The 26,258-nt window shown below is 55.2% G+C and overlaps 1 protein-coding gene across 1 annotated transcript; it reads right to left on the minus strand.

Moving 5' to 3' along the window:
- Window positions 1-1,366: 1,366 nt before the first annotated feature.
- OAF (out at first homolog) lies at window positions 1,367-19,018 on the minus strand. The gene is made up of 4 exons (XM_059415383.1): window positions 18,238-19,018; window positions 4,949-5,083; window positions 3,649-3,829; window positions 1,367-2,449 (listed from the first exon to the last, which is right to left on the minus strand). The coding sequence occupies exons 1-4, from the start codon at window positions 18,502-18,504 to the stop codon at window positions 2,184-2,186; spliced, it is 849 nt and encodes a 282-aa protein (XP_059271366.1). The 5' UTR covers window positions 18,505-19,018; the 3' UTR covers window positions 1,367-2,183.
- Between the last annotated feature and the right edge of the window lie 7,240 nt (window positions 19,019-26,258).

Here is a 26,258-nt window from a genome sequence, read left to right on the forward strand (position 1 = left end):
GCAAGACCAGGCAGGGTAGTCTGTGGTGACAACGGGGTCCAGATCCCCCTCATGGCAGGCGAAAGGCAGGCTGGGGGGTGCTAGTCATTCCCAAGGAAGATTAGAAAAGCACCCTTCAAAAAACAGCCTTATTTTAGGCTATTTGAAAGTGAGGAGAAAAGGTATACGACCTGGGGACCCCACCCTCAGCAAATAAGGCACATATAGGATGGGGCGAGGGCGGTGCCTTCTCCCAGCAACCCCCTCCCCGACCCAGAGCAGGACTGAGGGCCTGGACTAGGCAGCAGGGGAAGGAGGAAAGGGCCCCGGGGAGGAACACCTCCCTCCCTGGCTGCTGGCACCACTGAAGCTGGTCCTTGGAAACGGGTTCAGGAAGAGGCATACCTGCCTGAAATGAAGTCTCCCCGCCCATCCCTAACTTGACCGTGGCCAAGTAAGCCTGGCTCCCACCACAACCCTCTGGGTTGTACAGCTTCAAGGAGCAGCAGCGGCTTGTTCTGGGGAGCAGAGTAAGGGAGGGCTGTCCTGACATCCTGTTTCCCTTTCCAAGGCTGATGAGGAAGGGGTTCTTTCTCTCGTCTCCTCCTTCCTCAGGAGTCCCCTAGGGGACACTTGGGACTTTTCCACCCCCTGTAGCACTCTTGTCCTGCCCTGTGCTCAGTCTCCTCCACATGCTGAGTACCTACCATCCTTCTGCTCCAAGCAGGGGCCCACCTGGTCCAGGAGTCTCCTGATAAATCCAGCCTGCACACCCCTCCTTCCCAGAAGCCTTCTAGCACCCAGCTTGGCACTTCCTATCACAGCCTCTTTATACTGGACGGTACTTTTGATGCGAAGAGGCCTTCAAGAGGCCTGGTTTAGCTGTCTCAGGTTTACAGGTGAGGATACTAAGACCATGAACACTAACGATATTAATGGCGAGTACAGCGAGTGCTACGTGCTGGTTGCTTCCCGTGAGTGAACCCACGCCAGCCACACATTGAAGCTCATTGTATAACTGAGAGAGCTGAGGCACAGAGAGGTAAAGTAGCCTGACCCAAAATTGTGCAGGAAAGAAGAATCAAGGCCAGGATTTGAACCTTGAAAGTCTGGTTCTGGAGTCCATGCCTTGTTTCTTGCCCACCTTGGCTCCCTTGCTCATCTATATCTGTCTCTTCTTCTGTGCAGTTTTGTCTTATTCTTCCCTAAACTGCGCCCCCCTCCCCGCCCCCCTGGGTCCCGTCTCCGCTGCGCAATGGCCTGAGCACAGCAGATGCCTTGGAAGGTGTCCGAAGCAGGGTCACCGGTCATGTAATGGAACACTCCTGACACCAGGTGGCAGCATCGGCCAGGAGTGCTTTCAGAACTCTGCACGGTGCCCCGTCAGTCAAATAAAAATTTAAACTTTTATTTCTGGTACAAATGATAAATACTTTGCATTAAAAATCTGGGATTCAAGTTTTCCTCGTACTTCATGCTCCCTCCCTACCCCAGAGCCTTACAAAAATTTTTCCGTTTAGAGTGCAGGACGCTGGTGCCTGTGGTCCCCACAGGGTCTGGGTCGGCAGGGAAAGGCACATATGGTTTGTCTCCGGGCTGGGAGGTCCTCACGTGCCCCCGCGTTGGAGGCCAGCAATGACAAGAATGCGCTGTGATATGGTGTAGGGGCTACTGCGACGGTCCCTGGCAACACCCCCTCCAGGGCGGGGATCCCCTCCTTGGTGGGCATTGGGTGGTGCAGAGGGGCCGGCTCCTTCCAGATGGGTGAGTCGGGGAAGGTGTGTGTGTGTGTGTGTGTGTGTGTGTGTGTGTGTGTGTAGGTCGGTGTCACAGGCACAGACACCTTCCAGGATTGAAACCTTCAGAGTTAAATAGAGTCACGGGCCATCACATTTTGGTTGCTTGAAAGAGAACACTTCAGGGGGAGCTTAAGGGGAAGGGGGCAAATCTGGAGAGCCCCCTTCTCTCTGTCCCCAAGGGAGGCACAGGGTGGGTGGGTGGGTGGGGCTGCCTCCATGAGTTAACCCCTGCCATGCCACACCCGTTTCACAGTCTCACGTGATGAAGCCAGAGGCTCCCAGGCGACCGAGGGAAATAAGGCGTCCGTGGGAGGGGTGCCACCCCCTCTGGTGGCCTGGGGAAGAGCGGGGAACCCAGAGCAGCCACCTCAGGGACCACCGTCTTCTCCCCCCCCCCCCCCCCAGCTAGGGCTCCTCATCCCAGAGGCACAGCAGCCTGTGGGGCACGTAGAAGTCGAAGCCGTAGTTCTTCTGGCAGCTGCGGATGCCGCACCTGTAGGGGGCCGGCCGGTCGCGGCTGTGGCAGTATTTGAGCAAACATGGGTACCAGGCCAGGCTAAGGCCATAGCGGCAGATGCATGGCCTCCCGCTGTCCCCCACCTGCCCGCAGCGCCGCAGCCCCGAGGGCTCTGTGGCCTCAGGCAGAGTCTCAAACACGGAGCTGTCCACACCTGGCAAAGAGAGGCGGGGGTCAGTGGGGGGGAGAGGGCACCCCCCCCAAGACCCGCGCTCCGGCCCTGCATGGCCTCCTGGGGCCTCCCGTCAACCCGAGGAGCCAACTACCCGTTCTTGGTCTCCTGGCTGATGGATGAGAAACCCGGCCCAGAGGGGTTTAGTGATCTGCCTGAGGTCACAGAGGGAGTGGAGTGATAAGGGAACCCCAGGCCATCTGATTTCAAGGCCTCCGCGTGGCAACACCGCCCTATGCTTAGAAACATCGCTCTACTAGAATGTGACGGAGTAGAGAGTCAAGGAGGGCGGCTTCAAGGAGGTGGCACCTACCTGAGGACAGCCAGCACGAACGTGCCGGGACATCAGCGTGGCCAGGGCACATGCATGGGTGCGGGAAGGAGATGGTGGTGACCTGGCCCCTGACATCGGCTCAGTGGCCGTGGGAGGGACCAGCCCCGGGGGGCAGGGGGCCGTTTCAGACTTGCACCGCAATGTGGGGTGCAGCTCACCAGGGAGGGCTGTGTGTGGAGGGCATGAGCACAGCTCTCTGGGCATTTCGAAATCCAGGGGAGCCCTGGGAGGGGCAGGCACTTGCCCAGTGTTCAGCCGGCTGGGCAGAAGGACCAGGGACCTGGACTAGAGCTGTGTTATCTCCTGGTGTCCTCTACAGGGAGGACCCGAGGACGGTCCTGGGAACAGTGTCAGGAGAGGTACTGGCAGCAAAGCCACACAGGCCTAAAGGCAGGGAGCCCACAGAGACTCCGGGGCCCTCAAGGAGCTCGGTGGAGAGCTGCTTACACCAGAGGAGACGCGAAAGAAAGGAGAGGTGCTGAATTCCGAGGGGACAGCAGAGGTGGACGGGCAGGAATGGGTGTCTTTGGGCGCCCCCGGGACCCTGCAACCTGGGCCTCCCTCCATGATGGATGTCCCATCTGTGTTCTCACTAAGGGAAGGAACAAGGTAGGCGCTGCCTGGGTATCTCCCTCCATGGGACCTAGCAAGTCACAGTTCTGTATGTCCCTACCTGGAAAGGGTCACTTTCATCTGGCTCACTCAAGAGCCACATGGGCACCCCTTCCTCCAGGAAGCCTGCCCTGACCAATCCCAGCCCAGCTTCGGGGACCCTCTGCCGAACTCCCGAATCTCCCGACTCTCTATCCTGGCCAAGGCAACACCACTGTGGTTGCACCCCGCTGACCTTGCTCCAGCCAGAACCGGACGTCCTCCTGGCGAGTGTAGATGCTCTCCGCGGCCTCGGCGCACACGTTGCGGAGGTGGGGGCTCAGCAGGCCCCCTTGGCTGAAGTTGACGGCGACGTCCATGTGCAGGTGCTCCAGGCCCCGCACCTCCTCGGCCTGCCGCACCGCCCGTGGGTTCTTCTGCGGGGAGAAGAAGAGCCGCTCCCACCCGGCCTCAGAATGCTCTGCCCACCCCTTGCTTGGTGCCCAAATGTCAGGCAAGCCAAGGCTGGTGGCGTTTAGAGCCCTGGGGCAGGCTGGCCATCAAGGGGCGCTAAGCATCGCCTCCACCTGGTGGAGAAACCAATGTTCAGGGCAGAGCCAAGCCCTTCTGGCTGGCCACCGGCTGACGTCTGAGGCTGACGGGGAATTCTGACAGTGGATGGGGGTGGTGCAGGTGGCCAGCTAGGCAAGCTGTCCCAAAGCAGATGACCTCTGGGGTCCCAGACTTTCCAACATGCAGGGGGTGGGGTCTCTGGGAAGGGCCTCGAACAGGCCATGCTGGAGGGTTCTGGAACTTAGGTGAGGCTGGGGAGAGGCCCAGGGTCCAGGAAGGGTTGGGGCACAGGCCAGCAGGCTGGAGTGTTCTGAGCACAGTGTGCATTAGCTCGTTTAATTCCCAGAACTCATTTCTCAGTAAGAAAATAAAGGCCTTGGGCCGCCTGGGTGGCTCAGTGGGTTAAAACCTCTGCCTTTGGCTCAGGTCATGATCTCAGGGTCCTAGGATCGAGCCCCACATCGGGCTCTCTGCTCAGCAGGGAGCCTGCTTCCCCCTCTCTCTCTCTGCCTGCCTCTCTGCCTACTTGTGATCTCTGTCTGTCAAATAAATAAATAAAATCTTAAAAAGAAAAGAAAAGAAAAGAAAGGCCTTGCTGGCGAGGTCACTCCTGCAATGTCACCTGGATGAGGAGTGGTGGTAGATTTGACCTGAGAGTTCCAGCCCCCAGCCTTCACCATAAAGGGGGAAGATCTGAGATTAGGGGACTGGAGGGATCTGGCAGTTGGGGGGGCCCTGCAGATTAGCGATCTGGGTGATGGGGTTCAGTATGGCCTAGGGCACAATCAGAGGGCTGGGGAGTACAGGGTGGGAGTGGGGTGCCAGGGAAGAGGGCCAGAGTGGGTCAGGGGCCGGGTGGGAGACTGAAGTTGGGGTAGGGTCCAGACTTGGGACCAGGCTGGCTGCAGGGCTTGGAGCGGGGGTGGGGGGGGGCGGCGGCGGGGCAGCAGCCAGGCCGGGGCAGGCCCAAGGCGAGCACTCACCTGTCGAAGCTTGGCCATGGCCTCACTGGGAATGATCTCATTGTGGTGAAGCCGGGTGACAAAGCAAAGTGCCTGGAACTGACTCTGCCCCTTCTCCAGCTCCCCCAGGATCAGGGCTCGGAAGATCTTCACATCCTGATGGGAAAGGGCAAGAGGATGGGGACCTGCTGGAACGGGTGGGCGCCTCCCCGCAGCCCACCTAGCTCTATGCTCGGGCCTCAGACAGGACGTAGGCCCAGACCCTGCCCTGCAATGGACATTTCCCTCCTGCTGGCCTAGGAATTTTTCTCTTTCCCATTTAAACCCATGACTTGAAAGAAACACATCCCAGATGTTCCAAAGCCTCCTGGCAAATCTCACCGCGGGAACCATCGGAAAGCATTCCCAAACAGAGCCCTTTACAAGTACAGAGTTTCACCTGAAAAGAAACAGCACCTTTGTTTGGTGCCTGGTTCTTTCACAGCTGGGCCCTCGGTGGCACCCCTGTGGCACCCAGATCAGGGTGGGTCACAGCCCCTATAAACAACTGGACCAGGCGTACTAGGGGAGGGACTGAACTTCTGACAAGCCTAGATCCCAGAGTTCCTCTCACAGACATTCTTATTCGGGAGGCCCAGAAACTGGTGCCCCTCAAAAGGCCTCAGGGTTTCTGATCAGCCGGCCTCCTGGCCATCCCCAAACGTCAGAGGGAGGGAGGGGGCGCAGGATGGGGCTGAGGGCAGACACCACGCTGGCTGGCTGTAGCTGTTGCCAACTTCTGGCGAGACAGACAGGCGTGGCTCACCTTTCCCCTCCCCTCTCCACTTCCCCTTTTCCCATGGGGTTACTAATGGCATTACCAGCAGGCCAATGGCTCTTTCCTGTTCCTCAGGCATTGCATGAATGCGGGGGGTGCTGGAGGGGAGCAGAGGGAGAGGGGCCGCAGGGGAGGATGGGGTCCCCCTCCCAGTCTGGCTGCTGGAACCCTGTGCTCTCACCCAACTCTGGACTAGGCTAACTGCTTCCAGTGAGAAGTCAGCAGGTCCCAGTCAGAAGTGGTCTAAATCTGTCAAGACCCCCCCACCCCGCCCTGGCCAGGGAGGTCCTCTGGCCATAATGACCATCCCTGTCCACTGTCCCAACGGCCCTGTCTTGGCACTGGGCATACACAGCCTTGCTTGCTGTACATCTTTCAATGCGCGTGCCCTGGCTTCACCCACTAAGAGAGCCCGCATTCTCGGAGGGCTTCCTGAGCGCCCACTAGAGTACACGTGCTCTGAAACGGGGGCCGAGGGCTCCCTTGGGTTCCTGTAACACAACGAGGGGGAGCTGCATCCCAACTCTGCAACGTATTAGCCAGGGCCCAGCCATAGGTTCCAGCTTCTGTAAGCCCCCAGCTTCTTGTAAGACGGGGACACTGAGGCATTTAGCTGGTCAGGTTGTGGTGAAAACTGAGTGAGTGTGCAGGGCCTAGAAGAACGTCCACCCCGACCCAGTGCTCAGCAGGGGCTCGCTGGGGGCATCTCCTCCCTGCAGGTGACTGGAACCCGTCACTGCCACCATCCCACAAAGCCGCATGCGCTTGTCAAGTCCTTTGCCTCTCCAGGGGCGTTTCTCTTGATTCCTTTTACTACAAATGATCTCTAGGACAAGGGGGGTGTGGGCATGTGTGGGAAGATTTTCCACCAATAGTGCAGAAAGGGAGACTGAGGCCCAGCTGGTGAGAACGTCCCCTTGAGGGTTTTGTTGATGCCAGACTTGTGGGGAAGGTGAATCAGAGCTCGGGTGAACCCCAGCTTCCTCTCGACAGGAAATCCGCTCTTGGGCCATGAGGCTGGACTCTCCCCGCCCTGCCAGCCTGGGCCACCGGATCTTTCATTCGCTCTGGTCGACTGGAGGCTGGCCCATTCCTGTGCTTTCCACTTAGGGCTCACTTCCTGCCAGGTGAGACCCGATACCAGACTTCCCCTCTGAAGGCTGGAGTCAGCTGGGTGTCCCTGGCAGGACCCGGTGGGACGGGAGCTGACATCTATCTCCCGGGGAGTTTCAGCAATGACTCTTTAAAAGAGCCTTATCTATGGGGCGCCTGGGTGGCTCAGTGGGTCACACCTCTGCCTTTGGCTCAGGTCATGATCTCAGGGTCCTGGGATTGAGCCCTGCATCGGGCTCTCTGCTCAGCGGGGAGCCTGCTTCCCCCACTCTCTGTCTGCCTCTCTGCCTACTTGTGATCCCTCTCTCTCTCTCTCAAATAAATAAATAAAATCTTAAAAAAAAAAAAAAAAAGGAGACTTATCTGGAACAGTCACAATGTCCTCTCCAAAGCCACCTCCACATGCCAAACCCTGGGGTCCGATGGCTGTGGAGTGGTCTCTCTGCTCAGGGATATCCCCTCTGTTGTATTAAACAACAATGTTGGCAACATCAGCAAAATGATACCAAAATGGGAATCTGACGGTGGGTAAAGACAGAGACTGAGGATTTCTCATTGACAGAGACGATCTACCTATGGAGGGCATGGATTTATTGAAGTTTATAACTGGAAAGGACGAGTCATTGTTATTATGAGTCAAATAGGATGTATTGTCCTGTTTAAAATCTTTACAACAGGAGGTAGGGAGGATGATTATGACTTAGTTGGGAACGGGTTACTTGCTCAAGGTCATGGGACTAGGAGGAAATGAGGCTGGAATTTTAACCCTGGGCAGTCTGACTCCCAAGCCTGCGCTCTCTCGGCCACAAGGCCCCACTGCCTCCCAGATGTCCTTGGTGGCTTGAGAAACCAAAGCCCAGGCCCAGAGAGGTGCGGTGGTCTGCCCTTGGCCACACTATTGTAAATGGCAGAACCAGGATCAGAACTCAGTTTCCTTTTCCAGCCATGCCTGGAAGTCCTGTGTAGACCTGCCCCGGGAGTGTGGCAGCTGGCATTCACAGTTCTGTGTGACTAACAAGAACCATCGTCTGACACAGAGAGGAGGGTTCCCGAGGCCAGGTCACCTTTCTGTCCCACCTGCCAGCCTGCCCAGAACCTCTGCGGACCATACATTCTCCAGTCTTCTTGGCCCTATTTCTCCACAAAAACCACCTTCCACTTGCTGACCCTGGGAGGGAGGGGCCACCCCTAACTTCTGGACCTACTTGGCTCCATTATCCTGGCCGGTGTCCCTCCTAGCTTCTACTCCCTACACCTGACTCACTGCCAAGGTTCCAGGGGCCCCTCTCCCCCAGCACAGAGGAAAGGGCAGGGGGACAGGTCTCCCTGCTTCAGCAAACATCTGGCCAGATGCTAGGCCCCGGCCAAAAGAAGCCTGGCTCCCAAGTTTCCTCCTTGCCCGAGGGTGCCCTGGGATGAATCACCCGGATGTGGCCTCGTGCCCAAGGCAGATGGCACAGCTGGGGATGTCCTGGCACTGGAGGCAGGTTTCTCAGGTCCAGGACTCAGGCTTGGACTCCTGAGATGGCAGTTTCTGTAAGGCTACTGCTTGTGTGAGCTCCTGGGAATGTGTAGCCCACTGCAAAGCCGCAGAGCCTCCCGGGACCAGGCCTGACCCCCGCGCACCAGGGAGAGGCTCATGTGCCATGGAGGTCACGAGCACGGGCTGACATCCTTCGTGGTTTTAAGCAAAGCTCAGGAGCAGACAGGTTGTAGGACGGCCTGGCAGTCACGAGCAAAGGCTCTGGTGTCCAAACTACCTAAGTTCCAATGCTGGCTTTGCTGACACCAGCCGTGGAACCTTGGGGGAATGCATGTCCCTGTATCTTAGTTTCCACATCTGTTAAATGAGTTAAACTAACAATACCTACACCTCCAGGGATTATTATGAGGAGAAAATGAGTGAAAGGTCTCAGAACACAGTGGGCTGAACCCTTTGTCTAGTATCGCTGTGATCTTGGCCTGGCTCCAGCTGTGATCACCTCCAGACCTATACAAGCAGGAGCAAAGACTGTTCTCCTCAAGATGTACCTGAGGCCCAGAGAGGTCCGGGGACTCCTCTGGGGCTTGTAGGGAATCTGCAAACCTGAGAGAGCACTGGTTAGCATTACATAGGGCACAGGCTTCACAGGCACCAGGCTAAGTGGGAAAATGGCCAAGATCAAGGCAGAGGCCCCAGTCTTCAAGGAGCTCATAGACAGGCTGACTTCCTATGACAGTCAGTGCACCACATAAGGCCTGGGGTTGAGGTTTATGACAAGTGCTATGGGGCAAAGGATGGATGAAAGGGCACTTGCTGTCCCCTTAGGGAAGGGACTGGGAGGTGGGAAGGGAGGGAAGAATTCTCCAGAATGAGGGACACTTCAGGGGTCCCAGACAGTCCAAGGATGGGGGGTGCTTTCTAGCAAAGAGAGAGAGGAATTTACACAAGACAGGGAGATGGGAGGCTCTCCTAAGACCCCCACTCAATCTGTCCCTCCACGTTGTTACTGATCTGCCCAATGCCCTTTGGAAGCTCCTTCTGCCCTCGCCCTAAAGCGTACCCTCCTGAGGCTGGCCTCCACTGCCACCGCCAGCTTGTCTTATACTCCCTGAGCATTGAACTAAAGGGTGGGCAGTTCCCAGAAGTGATGAGGCCTTGGGCCTGTCCCTGAGCTGATTCCTCTGCTGGGGCTGCCCTGTCCCCCTCTGCCTATCATCTCTCAGGGCTCGGTTCCAATGCGTCCCCTCCTCCAGCCTGTCCTCCCAACGCTGCCCTCACCCACCGGCCAGCAGACTCAGGAGGCCCAGCTCCTATCCTCGACAACACAAGCTCAGTGGTCTGTGGCCATTTCCTGCCGTACCTTCCAGACTCAGCTCCTTGAGGCTGGGAAAGCATCTTATTGGCAGTGATTCCTCGCCCCTAGACCACAGCAGGTGCTCCGTACTTGCCTGGGAATGTATGGACGGAGGAAGGAGCACACAAAGGAGAGCATGGAAGCATCCTGAGCAAACCACCAGGGACGGGGTGGGGTGAGGGAGGGCAAAAGTGTTGGAGGAAGAGGCTGGTAGGAGGGGCCGGAGAGCAGGTCTGAGAGTCCAGCCGAGGAGTCTGAGCTCAAGCTAGCCCATCACCGGAAGTCACTGGTGGGTTCTGAGCTGGATCCAAAACTTGAGCTGTGTCAGTCCAGTGTGCACCTGATTTAAGTACCTTCATAGAGGACCCCGTCCTCCTCCAGGGCATCTTCTGCCCTGGCAACGAGTCATCCAGGTCCCACATAAAATCTGCCCCTGGTTCAAGGGCAGAAATTAGACCTGACGTAGGCAGTAACTTCAGAACTTGGAGCTCAAAGCTTCGTAGCTGAGTGAAGGCCCCCTGCACGCATGCTCTGGGGTCTCTCTCAGCTGCCATCAAGAAGACTGGTAGTCCTACAGGCTGGTGGTCCCCGCCCCCCGCTGTCATTTCGGCTTTTAGCAGGTTCGAGGTATCACTTGGTTCATGACCCAGCGAGGTTCTGGCTGGGGACATGACCTTCAGAAGTCGTGCGGGCGCAGAACCAGGACCAGCAGCTGGACCTCCTGACTCATGGTCCAGTGATCCTTATGCTCCTCCGAGCCCCCCGACCCCCGTCAGCCCTGGTGCACACACTGTCCTTCTCTGGGTTCACCCCCTGCCAGGCTGCACTTCGGAGACCCACTGCATCTCCCAGAGAGAAGGCGGCGCTGACCCAGCTGTTCCCTGGGCTCCAGGTGAACACCTAGGAAGACAGACCACAGCTGCTCTGGGAAGCACAGGGGCCCAGCCCTGTGCCCCAGAATGGCAGAAATCCTGTGCCAGGCCCAGGTGCAGCCTGCCTGGGGAGAGGCCCCAGGGGAAGTTTCCTGCTGGGAGAAGGAGCAACGCTTGCACACAGAGGCCCCTTGGGAGTTCAGCAGGGGAAGACCTTGGAGCGGGCACCCTGCTCTCCCTGCCGACTTGCAGCCTTAGAGTAGATGCCGGAGAAGGAAACAAACTTCTCTCTTGCCTCGGCTGCCCTTGAGGTTTTATGTTACAGTCCAGCGGAACCCTGGCTCAAGCACGCGGATGCCCACCTGCTTTCCACCATTCACAGACCACACGTCTGTCGTCTTTCTTGCGTACTTGGTGCTTCACGAACAATCTCTTTCACACACAGCTGCTCCCGTCTCTCCCAGCCCCACAGTTGCTCCCAGGAACAAGCTGCCTCCCTCTGCGTCCCCCCCCCCCCCATGGAGCCTCCACCTCCCCCCTTTCTCTGAGCCTCAAGCACTCCCTCGTGCACCCTCTTACCCAGCCCCCTCCTCCAGAGAGCCTGCTTGCTCTCAGGACCCAGGCCTCCCCCAACGGGGAATCGGAGACTAAAGGGGCCAGCATGGGGAGCCACTCCACCACATCCTGTCCCGGCATCCAGGCTGGGGGTCTTCTCTCTGGGATTCGGGATTCTTGCGGAGCACCCCTGTACCCCACTGCTCCTCGCTCTTGGGCCCTGGGAACGTCTTTGTCTCCTTCCCATCCCAGCACAGCGTGTGATTCCACGGCCTGGGCTGAGCCAATCTAAATATTTATCCCCGTGGTGCTCCAGGCTGGGGCTGCTTCATGGCCAGAGAAGGGGCCCCATTCGGAGATGAGGGGAGGGAGCCAGGAACCAGCACCTTCCTAACCCCATGCTGCCTGCCCCTTGGCAGACATGGGAGCACCTGGGCGACTCTGCCCAGTGTCCTTGAGCAGGAACAGAGGTGAACAGAGTTGACCCAAAGCCAGCCCAAGCCCACTCCCACGGCCGTGCCCGAGGACTCAGGCTGGCCCTGTCACCGGGAGCCTGTAACCCCTCAGGGCTGCCCTGGGACAAAAGCTTCTTGTTAAGGGGTTTTAGTGCAGCCACAGGCCATGAGCAGTGGCCACTTGCTCTGCTCCAGCCCCCTGAGCCCCCAGTTCTCTGTCAGCCAAATCGCAAAGGTCACTACTGTTCCAACTGCCCCAGGGAACAATGTGAGGCTTTATGTGGATCAACTGTGCCCCACTGTCCTGCTGACTCAGGGCTCCTGAGATGGGGCTCCTGACTCCTCTCTCTCGCCCAGATTCTCAGCCCCAGCGCCTCCCTTGCTCCCTGCCCTTTATCGAATGCACGAGCGGCAGCCACTTCAACACTTGCCAACTTACTGGATGGAAGGTTCTAATGATGCTCTGGGCCCTAGAGGGGAAATAAAGGGGCCAGAATGTTGTGCTTCCCAGCAAGGAAGGAGTTCTGGGGGGGGGGGCACCGGGCTGGCCCCGTTACCTGACTCCTCCCTGACTTCTCCTGTGCCTCTGCTGTGTGACTGCCTCTTAGACCCGGCTTCTCAACAGCCTGGGAGCATCACCAGATCATCTCCTCCCGGCCTGTGCCGTGTCTGAGCCTCGGGCTCTGAGAGGGTGAGTGGCTTGTCCAGTCGCCTGACCAGGAAAGGGCGGACTAATGTACACAGTGAACGCTCAGGAGTCTCGGGGAGATCTCTTCCAAATGGTCCCCGTGTCCCCACCCCTCCAGCGCAAGAGTCTCGGGCACAAAGCTGCCAAGGGGTCAGGACTCATGCCAAGGGGGTTATGGGTTATGGGAGAAGAGGTCCAGCCCAAGTCTGTACAGAGGAGGGTTTGTTCCCTTGCATTAAGGTTTTCTGTCAGGCTCCTTCCCTTCCCCTCCTCAATTCAGGTTACTTTAGCCTTCTGGAAGGAGCCTTCTTATGGTACCATGCACAGTCAGTCACTATACAGTGGACGGATCCCTGGGTCTGAATCCAGGATCACCAGCTACTCAATCTTGTCAAAGAGCCTCAGTTTGCACACCTGCAGAATGGGGCAACGCCTGCCTCACGATGCAGCAGGGAGGCTCAGATGACACTGTGCATCAAAGCAACCAACAGCAAGCGACCACCCAGCGGGTGAGATCTGGGGACGTGCATGTCCCATCACGAGGTTGCACCGTCTTGCTGGGGACAGGAGTCTGTCCTGAGTTTTTCTATAACCACTGCCGTCACCGCTTCTCTGCAGCCTGGGCTGCCTGGTAGGGAAGAGCCCCACCTCTGTCTCCCCCGATCTTATTTTCAGTAGCACCCCTCCCTCGGTCCAGGGGACAGTCTTCACTGCCTGATCTAGGATCTTTGGCTAGGACTTCCCCCGACGTTGGCATTCGACCCCAGGGAGCATGTCTGAACCTTCAGGCAAGCCCGTTGATCCCTGATCCATGGAGGAATTCCTCCAACATGGCAGAGGGACTGCTGGTAGATCTGAAGGCTCCAGGGACAAGAGACAGGTCATTGCATCTCATGACTTCTCATAAACTCCTAAGAGGAAAGCTCTGGACTCCAGAGACGTCTGGGCCTCTCCTGAGAGCATCTCTGCTGCCCTCTGTTCCCCAAAAAGACAACATATATCCATCACATGCCTGTGTTCCAAACTGCTACGTTTCAGGGACCTCACATAAGGCAAGGGGAGCGGGAGACTGGTGTCTAAAAACTTCTCCTATCTGACCTCCGTGGGATGTGATGATCTGGTTATAATAAACAGCCTCTGGCCCCGGCACAGTCATACGCACATTCCACATCTTCCAGACAACTTCTGATGGCATGCAGCTTCCCACGCTGCTCCCCTACCCCAACCAGGAGTCCCCCAAGGCAGGGACTCTGGCGCTTTCTGGGCAGTTCCTTCCTTTGACTCCCACTCACTGGCTGGTACTCAGGTCAGGAAACCGAGGGCTCACATTTCCACTCCTCCTGGGTCCTTCAGAGTGACCTTGGGCTGACCCACACCGCCATATGGCTCCCCTTATCTTGGCTCCAGCCCACAGCCCCTCAGGATCCCTCCCGGCGCATTTCTGGAGGCTGTGGTTTCTTCCTCCCCGCCCCCAACATTGTACCCACCACCCAGAAACAGTTGCACATGACTTTCTCCTATCTTTTGGCCCGACCCTACCCATCCGGTCAGCACCAAACCATGCCGCCTGGAACATGACTCATCCCCTCCCCCAGCTTTTGGACATTCAGACTGGGGGACAAAGGGGAAAGAGAACTTGGATGGGGACACCGGTTCGGGGGAGGAAGACTGAGAGGGCTGATGGACAAAAAGCCCGGTTAGAGCCTGGGGGTGGTGACGTGCCCCCTGTTCGATACGCCCGGTGAGCACGCACACACAGGTATAATTACACACACAGGACCCGGATTATAAAGGAGAGTACGGCCTAGTGGGTGTGTATTGTGAATGACAGTTTGTGTACTGAGGGCATGTGGAATGAGGCCGAACGCCTAGCCGCTGCTTCAAACACATTAGGGTTATTGTGGGTAGAATGACAGGTTGCAAAGAGGTGAGTGTGGGCTCTACCTTCATTTAACAGCCTAACCTGGGCCCTCCTCCAAGTCCCCTCCCCTTCCCTAGAGCAGCCACGCCAGTGGTTCCCAAACTCGCTGCCCACAGGAATCACTGGGGCCTCCTTAAAAAAAAAACAAAAAACAAAACAAAAAAACCAATATTGCCCCCAGAGAGCAGAGTTCGTAGCTGGGGAGGGCCGCCCAGGCATGGGGGGTTTCCAAGTGATTCTAATGGGGCCCTGAAGTTTGGGGTCCATGAGCCCCAGAGCTTCTTTTTAAAGCTTCAGCTCCATCTGCCTGATGGTCAGCAGCCTTGGGGCAGGGCACGCAGTGACACGGGATGGCCACTGATAGCTCCAAGCTACTTGCAAAGTTGACAACCGTTCCCCGGGCTCTGGGCTACGTGTCCTACAGCCAGCGGATTACTCAGTACTCTAACCGCCTACGATGTGGCCATGGCCATGTGAGCAGAGCCAGACAGTGCTAGAACCCTGCCTCTTGGAGGAGGGGGGAGCTACAGGGGGTGGGGCGGGGGGGCGGCGCTGGAGAGAAGGGGCTGGGGTTGGGGCTAGGACGGGCCAGACCCAGGGCTCTGTGATGCCTCCAGCCAGGGGCACTGCCCACAGCTCCCTGGATTTTGGCAGAACAAGAATGACGGCTCTGGGCTCAGAGGGGCTGGCCAGAAATTGTGGAGGGTGACAGTTTTCTGTGTCAACTTGACTAGGTGAACGGATGTCCAGAGAGCCAGTAAAACATTACAGCTGGGTGGATCTGTGAGGGTGTTTCCAGAAGAGACGAACATTTCAACTGGCAGAATGAGTCAAAACGATAGGCCCCCCAGTGTGAGGGGTACCATGCAGTCTGGAGAGGGTGTGGGTAGAAGAGAAAGAGGAAGGGCGAACGTGCCCTCTACCTGAGCTGGGATGTCCACATTCTGCCCTCAGTCACTGACGCACCTGCTTCTCAGGCCTTCAGACTCCGGCTGAAACCACACTGCCCGCTTCCCTGGGCCTCTGGTTTGCAAATGGTAGAGCGCCGGGCTTCTGAGCCTCCAAAATCATGGGAGCCGATCTCTTGCAACGTTTCTTTCTCTAGCTCTTGCTCTATGTCCTGTCATTTCTGCTTCTCTGGAGAGCTCCAACACACAGTGCTTCAAAAAGGCTACGGTAAGAGCCTAAAGGCACTTCCAGGCTTAGGGCTGACTTTGTGTGGGACTCTGGGTCCGTCCTTCAACCTGTCCGAGTCCAAGCTCAGCAGGGAGGACCCACGATGAAATATGATGTGAGCAACGATTACAAAAGTTCACGGTCTTCTATTTCTTAAGCACTTAGCACAGCAGCCAATGCCTAGTGGGTGTTTCAGACATATTACCTGATTGGTTCTTTTGATAGTGACGGGACGGGTACTGTCATTACCACCCCCCACCCCTTGTACAGATGAAGAAAAGAAGGCCTGCTGAGATCAAGTACCCTGCCCAGGTTAAACCAGATCTGTTTATTTCAGCCTGGACTACCTCCCGAAGGTGAGAAAAGGGCAACCGTCGCTTTTCCTAAGTGGACTAGGGCATTTCCCCAAAGCACCCCAAATATGTTTGCTACACAAAAGAAACACAATGCCCATGATTTTTTCCCATAGGAAGAATCCTTCCTTCCAGATAGAATCTTGTGCAAATCTGCCAAAGACCGAGGAGCACGTGGAGGCCTTGGGAACTAAGTGGGCCACAGGAGAGTGGCCCAGGAGTCCCCCCAGAAGGATCTGCATATAGAAGCTGCTCTGGCCTGCGTAGACAGTAGCCTGGGGCAGGCGTGAGGACTATTCTGCTCCACCCAGGCTAGTGGAGCAACCCAGAGCTGGGGAGACTGTACAGAGCGGGCTTTCCTCTCTGCACCTTCCATACCGCCCCCTCCTCCCCCACTCCCGGTCCTGCCCTTGCTGATGAAATTGGAGATGCCTTAGAGGGTGTGAAATGCCAGCTTCTGGGTCAGAGGCTAACCTGAAAAGTAGACTTTGGAAACCTGGGTGGAGATTTGAATCACTGCAGGGATTAAAATGGGACTCTGGCAATCCGCTCCAAATGGATTCTCTAACTGGGCCGTCTGTCCCCCAACTATGCTCTCAGCTCCAGGCCCCAGTCCTCCACCCCACTGCCACAGGGGCTCCCCCCTCTTCCTGCCTACAGGGCCGAGCAATAAAATCGTTCATGCTGCAGCCAGGGGTTATAAAAGCTCAGCCCTAGCCTTTGCATCCTAGCCACAGCCTGAGAGGTCCCAGGAGTGGGGAAGCCTCTCTCCAGGGTTCCAGATGCCATAGAACAATGGGCAGGAGGCAAAAAAGTAGGAGGCTCTTGGCTCAGCCAGAGGCTCACTCTCAAGGAAAAGGGGCTTCAGTGGAGGGTTAGAGAGGAAGATTAGACCACTGCCTCCTGAGGGGTCCAGCCCCTACTGGGATTTCCCGGAAAAGAACACAAGCGACAAAGTTTCCCTGGAGTACGGGTATGGGGAGGCGGGTATATCCCCGTCAGCTTCCCTCTCTCCACACTGGCTACCCTTCCAAGCCCCTGCCTGAATGGGAGAACCGAGTTTGTGCCTGCCCAGTAAGGATGGGCTATGAAGTCTTCCCACCGTGACCACCCTCCAATACTCCATGGTCTACCTATGTCCGACGTCAGTGGTAATTCAGTAGTTTGGGGACAGGTGAGCAGTGAAGCCCTACTTCCACTGTCCACAGGATCCCCCCACCCTCCGTCCCGGCCCAGGCTCTCAATAGCAGTTTTGCTGGGTCCCTTACTGGCTCCCCAAATTCTGCCCATCTCCTCTCCAACTCCCACTCTCTAAGAGGGAGGAGGGAGAGCGGCCTGGGCCAGGCCTGAGCTTCTCCAGCTGTCCAGTTATCTAACTGTCCCCACCTCTCCAGTCCCCCAGAGATAGGGCCTCTTTCTTAGCAGAAAAGGGGCTGGTGCGTGTACGTGTGTGTGTGTGTGTGTGTGTGTGTGTGTGTATGCACAGCAGGAGACTCCCTTTGAGTACCTACATCTCACCCACCCTCTTTCCTTCCAGAATTCCTGCTGCTGGGTCCACCGTTAGTCCCTCGTTACCTTTCCAGGCCCATTTGCTGGTAATCCCCCAGTCCCTCCACTGCCTTCCCTACCCCCAACCACCCTCGGGGCCAGCCAGGTCCACCTTCCAGTCCCTCCACAAGGTTCCTTCTAGTTCCTTACACACACACTGAGTAGAGGCTGGTTTCTGTCCCCCTTCTTGCAATCTGGGCCAAAACATGGAGGTTGGCCAGCTGTCTGGCCAGGCAGTGTAAGGAGCGGCAGCTCTCCCAGAGAGTGGGGACTTCCTGTGGGGCCTCTCGCCAGGTCGTCCTTCAGCAAGCTTTCCAGCCTTCTGAACCAGAGAGGAGAAGTAGCATCTCCTTGGCTCCGGAGGGACAGGGGACAATCCACTCTTATGCCCGCCCCGCCCCCCTCCATGTCTCCACTCTAGGAAAGTGAAACAAGAGTGTTGGTTTATAGACTCCAAAACGTCAGGGCTGAGAGGCCTGGAGCCACCTCACTGACCTGTACAGAGGTGACAAAGAAAAGCCAGAGAAGGAAAGGGACTTGCCCAAGACCACAGGGCAAGAACCCGTGATCTCTAATTGCTGGCCCAGGACTTTCTCCTCTAGAACAGAGAGGCAAATTACCCCAAGGAGGGAGTTAGCATTTCTGGAGAGTCAGCACCTGGAGGGCTCTGAGAGACCTGAAAGAGAAATGGGCAACGGGCCATCGCCATCAGGGAGTGGGAATGAGCAGGGGCCTGCGAACCCAGAGCAAAGGGGCGAGAGGCTGGAGCGGGCTGGAGCGGAATTCCCCCAGGGCAGAATGAAAGAGCCGAGCTTTGGGGAGCCTGCACAGGGGTGTAGACAAGAGCCCCACGACATGACCCTGGCTAAGTCTTGTGCCTCTCCTGGCCCGCCTTGCACCTGCAGGCCTCAGTGCGACCGGGACCCCCGGGGCGTCGGGCTCCTGGGTCCCGCCGGGCGAGCGAGGGTGCCTTACCTTCTTGAAGTCAGCGGTGAAGGAGACGAGGGTGCCGTCGGGCTTGCGCAGCTCGAGGCTGATGCTGTCGGCGTCGCTGTCCGCCTGCAGGCTCTCCTCGGTGACCTGGCCGTCGGGCAGCCGCACGCGGACCCGCAGCTCAGCAGGCGCGCCCGGGCCCGCGCCCACGCCCCGCGCCGCCCAGAGCTGCGACACGAGCAGCGGCAACAGCAGCAGCAGCGGCGCGGGGGGCGCCGTGGGGACCCCGCGGCGGCCGGGCGGGCGCATCCCCGGGGGCCCGGCCGGCAGCGAGCGTGCGGCAAGGGGCGCTGCCAAACTTCGCGCGAAGTTGCCGGCTAGTTCAGGGCGCGTGGCAGCGGCTCCCCGGGGGGCTCAGGCGCTGTGGGCCCGAGACTTGGCGCGGACGCACGTGGGCTGCGCTTCGCCGCGCGCCCCCCGGCGGCTCCGAGGCGGACGCGGCGCTCCCGGGGCCCCCGCGCCCGCCCACCGGCCCAGCGCCGCGACTGCCGCGGCCCCCGACTCTGGCGCTCCGAGACTCTGTTTTGCACTTTTCATTCAATCCCACCCCCCGTCACTTCCTTCGGAAAACAGAAACCACCAGGACCTGCCTTAAAGAGACCGCGCACCTCTCGGCCCTTAAAGGGCTGGAGGCGGCTCCCCGCACTCCGGCGGTGGCCCGGGGGAGGAGGCGGGGGCGGGGGACCGCCGCACAACGGCTTTGTGGGAAAAGGGCTTTCTCAATCTCCCTCCCCGCCTGCCGCGCCCCGTGCGACCTAGCTGTCCCGGCAAATCCTGTCCTCCCAGCAGGGGCGGGACGGGTGACTCTCCCCCCCCCCCCCCCGCTCCTTCCCTGCCCCCCCCCCCTTTGGCTTGTTCTTGTGCCACGTGGACGAAATAATCGGGCTTGGTGTTTTAGGGGTTTTGTTTGGTCTTTGAGTTTCTCTGACACAGCGAATTTCTAAAAAGTTTTTGCAAAATCAGACCTCACCTCTCGTTCAGCCTTTTGACTGCCCTGGGTTTGGAGGGATGAGCTGATGTTCTCGCCCAGCTTTGCCATCTCTCTGGTGAGATAGTTTGATAAGTAAGGGCACCTCTTCCGACAGGCCCCTTGGCTTGTCCCCATTTTGTGAGCTCTAGGGCACCTTTTCTTTTCAGTCCGATCTCCCCCGCTAGCCAGATTCATGGCCTGTCCTCAGTCCTGCCCACCTCCCCAGATCCCCATCCTCCCTCCCAGCAAATCCAGGGAGATTCAGGAAAATGACTAGCGCCTCAGGGCACTGGCGCTTGACCCACAGGGGTTTCTCCCACAAGTCCCAAGAAAATATGACTGCCCTGCGATGTACCCCAACAGCGGCCAGGATGAGGGCAAGGGGGCTTGGGATTCCTGCTTCCTCTGAGTAACTGTATGCTTTGGGAATGTTTTAAAAATTCTTTAGGCCTATGTGTTGCCCTGTGTCTAGTGGGAGTTGCTGAGACTTATGATGTCCTGCCAATTCCATTGGAACAGAAAGCCCCAGGGAAAACCTCAGAACCTATTGTTCCCCATGTCCATTTCACTTCTGTTTAGTCTCAGTCCCCCTGTTCCTTCTTAGATCTTGATCATAGATTTGAATTCTCTCTGGCCTCCTTTCCTTCCAAGTTCACCCCAGCGCAGTGTTCTTATTAGTACCAAAGATGACACGGGGTACCCAGACAGCTGGGTACTGTGAGGGCGCCCATAGCAGGCCCTGACCCTGTGAACTGCAAGGTTGGGCCTAGAACCTATCTCCTTACTGCCCACCTAGGGCTCTTCCTGCTATACTCTGCCACCTGCATTGATATGACTGAAAAGGATTCAAGAGATTATCTAACTCAGTGTCTTCCAAATTTGCCTTATCAAAAGAATCAACAGGGAGCTTGTTAAAACAAAACAAACAAACACCTGGGTCCCTAAATTTAGCCAAACAGACACTGATAGGGAAAAAAACAAAAACAACAACAAAAAAACAAAACCAAACCCTGAGAATTTGCATTTTTAACAAAGGCCCAGGTGATGCTGATCTAAGAGGTCTGACAGTCAGTACTTGACAGAGGGCTGAGCAGAGAGGATCTAAAACAAACAAGGTTTTTCCTGGAGAACTACTCTGGCCCCTAAGGAGTTTATCTTCACATCAGGGAGATAAGACAGGCTGTCAGAGAATAATGGATTAGCATGAAGACTGCACTCCTGGGCCCTCCCACCCTGAGCCCGCAGGACCGAGATGGCCAGGGTTCCTGCCTGCTAGGCTACTCATCTCTGTCTAGCCTTCGAGCTGGGTCTTCCCACATGAGTCAGTCCACAGGGTCATTAGGGCCTCACCCACATTTCCTAACTTCCCCTATTTCTGGGCCTGTCCTCATCCATCACCCACTCTGCCCCAAGCCATGTTCCCAGGCCCCTTCCCCTTCATCCCAGTGAGATCGTGGAAGTAAGCAGAAAAGCCCTGTGTGTCTGGCTTTTTCTTCTTCTTCTGCTTCTTCTTCTTCTTCTTCTTTTTTTTTTTTTTTGAGTCTCTGAGGGGCTGTCTTTACCTCTATTCAAACTCTGGGTTTGAACAAAGACAGAAAACCTCATCTCCTCTATCATCCCTTTGCCCTAATCAGCTTCTTCCTTTAGTTTAACCACAGACCAAATTAGAATTTTCTTTTAAGATACAGAATCTGAAGTCTCACCCCACCACGTGAACCTCCATCTCTGTCCCTAGTCCTTCCTTTTGATTTTACCCAACCCATTCTTCAAGATCCAAGACAAAACTGGAATTTCCCAGGAAGGCTTTCTCATCTACTGACCTACAGCTCTGCTCTGTACTTCTCTCTCTGGCCTCTGGACTCCTTCAATAACAATTATGATAGCACCTCCCATTCATTGTATCCTTATTATGTGCAAGTTCTGTGCCAAGCACTTTACGTGTATCATCTTAGTTAATTTTCATGGCAACTCTCCAAAGTAGGCTCTATTCTTAGACTGTCTTTTACTGGCTAGGAAATGGAGGCTTGCAGAGGTTAAGTCATGTTCTCAGGGTCACACGAGGAGGAGGTCCAGCAGGGACTCAAACATAGGTCTACCTGACCACAGAGCAATATGTGCCTGCCATGGCCCTTGCTTGCCGCCAGCCGCCTTCAGGCACACACCCTGCGCTATCGTCCCCCATAATCTAACGGTTTCATGTGTCATTGTCTTGTACCTCAGCCAGGCTGTCAGATTGTTCAAATGGGCCAGCCCCCATGCTTGGAGCACAGAGTGTGTCCCTTAAACCAGTCAGGCATAGAAGCATCCATTCTTTGTAACAGTAAAGGCCCTCAGAGGAAGAGCTCTAACAAGCCTAATTACCCTGACTACGACCAAACAGCCCTCATTGTCAGAACATTCTTTATGTCTAATCTCAAGCCCTCTGCCCCACCATAAACCAATTTCCTTTCTTTTCCTATCTGTCGCCCTAGGAGAGCAGTTGTGAGTAGTGGTTCAAAGCAAGGGACATCGGGATCTGCGTCCTGGAACTTGGCCACTCATGAGCTGCGTGATTCAGTGAGCCTGTTTCTTCAACTGTAAAATGGGCCTATTGATGCTTACGCCCCTGGGCTGTCTTGACAGTTACATGAAAGATGGTATAGACACACTTCACAATGTGTTTGGCGTAGAGTAAAGGCCCAGTAAACCATGGCTATCGTTACTTAATGCTGTTCTTTCTCTCCCATTGTATCACATATTAAATCCCAGTGTGGCCTGCACACGAGCCCCTCCTCCCTTGGCTCACCTTCCAGACACACACACACACACACACACTCGTTCAAGAACACTTTTTTCTCTGTATTCTCTTTAGGTCTTCCGATTTTATATCGCTCTTCACCTGGGATGTGGGCCACCAGCCATCGGGTGGGAGGAATCTCCCCTTTGCTTTTTGGTCTTACAGTGCCTCAGTTTGGTAGGAAGAGAAATGTGTCGCCATCTTCCAATCTGTGATGGAGAAGACAGGTGCCGACAGGGTCCTGTAGAAGTCTGAAAAGGAAACTGAACCAGTCACCTCTATCCAGAGAGGGGGAAAGATGTGATACGGAGCTTGTCTTTGCAGCAGTAGAAAGATTTTTCTTTCAATTTCTTTTTGTGGTTGGCATTTGGCTTGGGTTACGGTAGGGCCTCCGCAGATAGGGTTGGGTTGGCCACCTGCGAGTTCCTCTGAGGAGGAACTGGGGAGGCGGTGGGGTGCTTGCTCTCCTTTGCCTCTCGAGGCCGCAAAGCGCCTCACCTCACTGCCCAAGCAGAAGTGCAAATTAGCTCTACAGCATCGCACAATGACTCAGTTACATAAACCCAAGGGTGTGGTGGGAAAGTGGACTAGAGAGGCAGCGGGCTGGGGTAGAGAGTGGTAAGGAAAGAGAGGCCAGGACAGCTAGCTGAGCAACCGTTCTCCCCAGGCAGAAAACCCGGCAGAGGGGGAAGTTTAGATGGAGTCGGGCTGAATCAGTGACTTTCAGGAAAGGAAAAGGAAGCTTGAATAATCAGAGCTGGAAGATAAGGTACGTCTTGCTCTGATTCCAGGCCTGTGTTTCTAGAAGGTCTGGAACTTAACCATCTTCTTCTTCATGCCAGTTCTTCCAGGAGGCCTTTTCTGCTCCCCCATCTGGATGCTCACTGGTTCATCCATCCATCTATCCATCCATACCTTCATCAATCTACCCATCCATCCCCCCAACCATCCCTCCCCCCAACCATCCCTCCCTCCATCCATCCATCCCCCCAACCATCCCTCCCTCCCTCCATCCGTCCCTCCAACCATCCACCCATTCATCCCTCCATCCATCCCTCCCTCCATTCCTCCATCCACCAGTTCATCTAGGGTCAGGCACTACTGGGCTAGATGCTATAGTTACACAGTGGGCTAAGGAAGATGCAGCAATTCCTTACCCTGGGATGGAGCCTACAGCTGCAAGGGGAGTCAGGGTTAACAAAGTAAGTGTGAGAGCAAATATTTAAATTACAATTGTTGTAGCTGGTACCATGAAGAATTAGCAGGGACTCCAGCCTACACCAGGAGGCCTGGGAAAGCAACAATGTCTAGGCTGACTTAAATGATGAATCAGGATGGATCCACAGGGACGAGGTCCCAGGCAGAGGGAACAGCTTGCGTATGGGACCCGAATCTGTTGGGCTCCCTGGCAACTTGGTCAAGCACCAGGAGTGATGAGTGTGGAGAGCAGCTCTGAGTGATCCAGGAGAGTCTGGCAGAGGCAATGCATGCAATGCTAGGATGTGGGCTTTGTTTTCCTAAGAGTAGGTAGTAGGCAGTCACTGTGATAGGATGTGCATTTTAAAAAGAACGTTCTGGAAATGGATTACAGCTGTCCAGATGAGCAATAATGGTGGCTTGCGCCATGGTGGCAGCAGTAGGAATGGAAAGACATGTCAGACTTGAGCTGCTCTTTGGAAGTAGAATTTGGAAATGAGGTTTGTTATTTCTTTGTACTTGGAGATGAGGGAGGAGAAGGGTCAAGGATGACTTTCTGGTTCTGGCTTGGGCAGTGGGTGGCACAGTGAACTGAGATTGGGAAGCTGGGGGAGGAGCCTTCAGATTACTTTTTTGGTAGCTCTGCAACTTCTGCCTTTTGTTGTAATGATTTCACAGTCTCTGTTACTTGAACCAAAGACACGAAAGAACCAGGGCCAGCTATTAGGGGCGCTGCTCAAATTAGGAGTCTAGTGTTCTGGAGCCTGGCCTAGCCTCCTTCTCTGACCCCCACATGGGGTTTCCATTTCATTGCTGGGGACAGGGTATACTGGATCTGACCCATCTTTGTAACTACCTCGAGCTCTTGAGCCTGGTACATACAGGATGCTCAAAAATAAGGTCTTCTATAGCCCCAGGTACCTGGCACTCTGCTGTGGGGAAGAAAATCTAGAGCACAGGTCCCTGCTCTCAACAATCTTAGTGGTGTGTGTGGTCTGTGGAGAATGGGGCCCTCCAGGTAACAGGCTGGGCCTCCTCATGAAAACAGAAGACCTCGGGCCATTTGCACTTGCCGGTAGTGCTCTCCACCCCTGGAAAACCACAAGAAGTACAGAGTATACTCCAGATCACAGCAGGCACTTATGAGTGTCCCTGAGGGCATCCTGTCTCCTCACACCCGTTGAATCCATCACAAGGGTGTGTACTTAGAGACCTTAAAGAAGAGGAGCCTTGCCTCTGCTCTGGGGAACCATACCCTCAGCTCCAACAGAGATCTTAGTAGGCTTGCAGCAAGAGGAGGGGGCCGGGCAGAGTGTGTGATTTCTATTTATTATATTTTTCATGGCTCGGTGTTGTTTCCTTTATGCAAAGCCCTGAGAAAAATTTATTACTAAAAAAATTGGTTTGATTTTTAGCCCAGCTTCTTACTGCTCTTACAAAGTTTATTAACACATTATGGTTGGGACAAGAAGTGATGTCTGCTCATTAGGAAGTTGGCTATGAACAGGTTGGGCCTGGACGGGGGCTGTTTCGGACCAGAGCCGTTGGTTTTGCCTGTTGAAGTTGCTGCTGGGTCCCTACCGCATGCTCTGGCGTGCTCTGGCTCCCATCTGCTGTTGGTATCATTGGGGTTTTGACAGGATGGCCTAGGAAGGGCCTAGGGTTACCCAGAGAGGGAGGGTCAGGTCCCAGTAGGGACCAAGAGTGGGGATCACATCTCTTCTTTATCTGATGGAAAAGGGGGTGCCCTCTCTCCCTTCTCCAAACCAGAAACTCAGAACCACCATCACTCTGATGATTTTTTTTTTTTTCTAAGATTTAGGTTTACGTTTCTGAGCAAATGGAAAGATCCGTTGTTTATTGAAGGGAAAGCAGTATGATAATATATACATTATCAATTCAGATCCCAACAGAGCTTTACATTGCTTTAATCGATCTTGTTCTGAGGCAATTTCAAGTTCACAACAAAATCGTGTAGAAAATTGAGCATTCTTGGGAGCACCTGGGTGGCTCAGTGGGTTAAGCATCTGACTCTTGATCTCAGCTTGGGTCTTTTTTTTTTTTTTGAAGTAACCTTCATGTGCCCAGTATGAAGCCCACCCAAGGGCTCGAACTCACAAGTGTGAGACTGAGACCTGAGCAAAGATCAAGAGTTGGATGTTTTAACTGACTGAGCCACCCAGCCATGTCATCAGCCGAGGTCCTGATCTCACAGTCGAGAGTTCAAGGCCCTGCACAGGCCCTATGTGGGAGTGGAGCCCACTTAAAAAAAGAAAACCAGAACACCCCTGTTTACTCCTTGCTCCAGTACACACACAGCTCTCCGCATTATCAACATCTCTCACCTTAAAGACAATCATGTGCCTGCATGGACACATCATTATAGCCCACCTCTAGTTCATACTAGGGTTTATGCATTGCATGGTACACTTTGTGAGTTCTGACAAAGGTATAATGACGTGTATCCACCATTACAACATTAGAGTATTTCCACTACCCTAAACTCACCTATCATCCCATTACAGATACATATATTTAAGATGCCTAAAATGGCCTTGGGCTACTGGGGAGAAAATAAAGCCTGATTGAAAAAAAACCAAAAAACCCAAAACCTGATTGGTATTTATTCCAAATACCCTTCTGAGCTTTGTGGCTTTTATAAAGTTAGCACTTCATGCTATCTTCTATTCTGTTTTTCTCAGCATTATTTCACCCATGGATCTCAATATATCGACTCGGTTCACATGTTTTTTCTAATAGTTCTAGAACATGCCATGGTGTAAATCGTTGATAGCTCACTCTAGTCATTTGTTATTATCTTTCTACTCTACTGTCTTGCAGAAAAGATTTAGAAGGAGATCAGAATATGATTCGTATATGCATCGATATAATATGAGTAAGAACAATGCTTTTTTGCCAACGTTGGTGCCCCAGACATGAGCTTTAAGCCCTGCCTCCTGCTGGTGCCTTATCTAGCTGCCCCAGAGACAGTGTTCCATCTTTCTTTTAATGTCTGTGAAGGGAAAGGACCCCAAAATGTCCGGAGGGGATTTAATTACA

The sequence above is a fragment of the Mustela nigripes genome, chromosome 1 (assembly GCF_022355385.1).
Source record: "Mustela nigripes isolate SB6536 chromosome 1, MUSNIG.SB6536, whole genome shotgun sequence".
NCBI classification, from domain to species: Eukaryota; Metazoa; Chordata; class Mammalia; order Carnivora; family Mustelidae; genus Mustela; species Mustela nigripes.

What these genes read in the sequence shown, in the direction of transcription:
- OAF (XM_059415383.1), bottom strand. Translation starts at nt 18,504, where the DNA reads ATGCGCCCGCCCGGCCGCCGCGGGGTCCCCACGGCGCCCCCCGCGCCG. An exon ending in CCATGGCCAAGCTTCGACAG is followed by an intron (nt 3,830 to 4,948) that starts GTGAGTGCTCGC and finishes TTCTCCCCGCAG; the next exon opens with AAGAACCCACGGGCGGTGCG. An exon ending in CCGGTTCTGGCTGGAGCAAG is followed by an intron (nt 2,450 to 3,648) that starts GTCAGCGGGGTG and finishes TCTCTTTGCCAG; the next exon opens with GTGTGGACAGCTCCGTGTTT.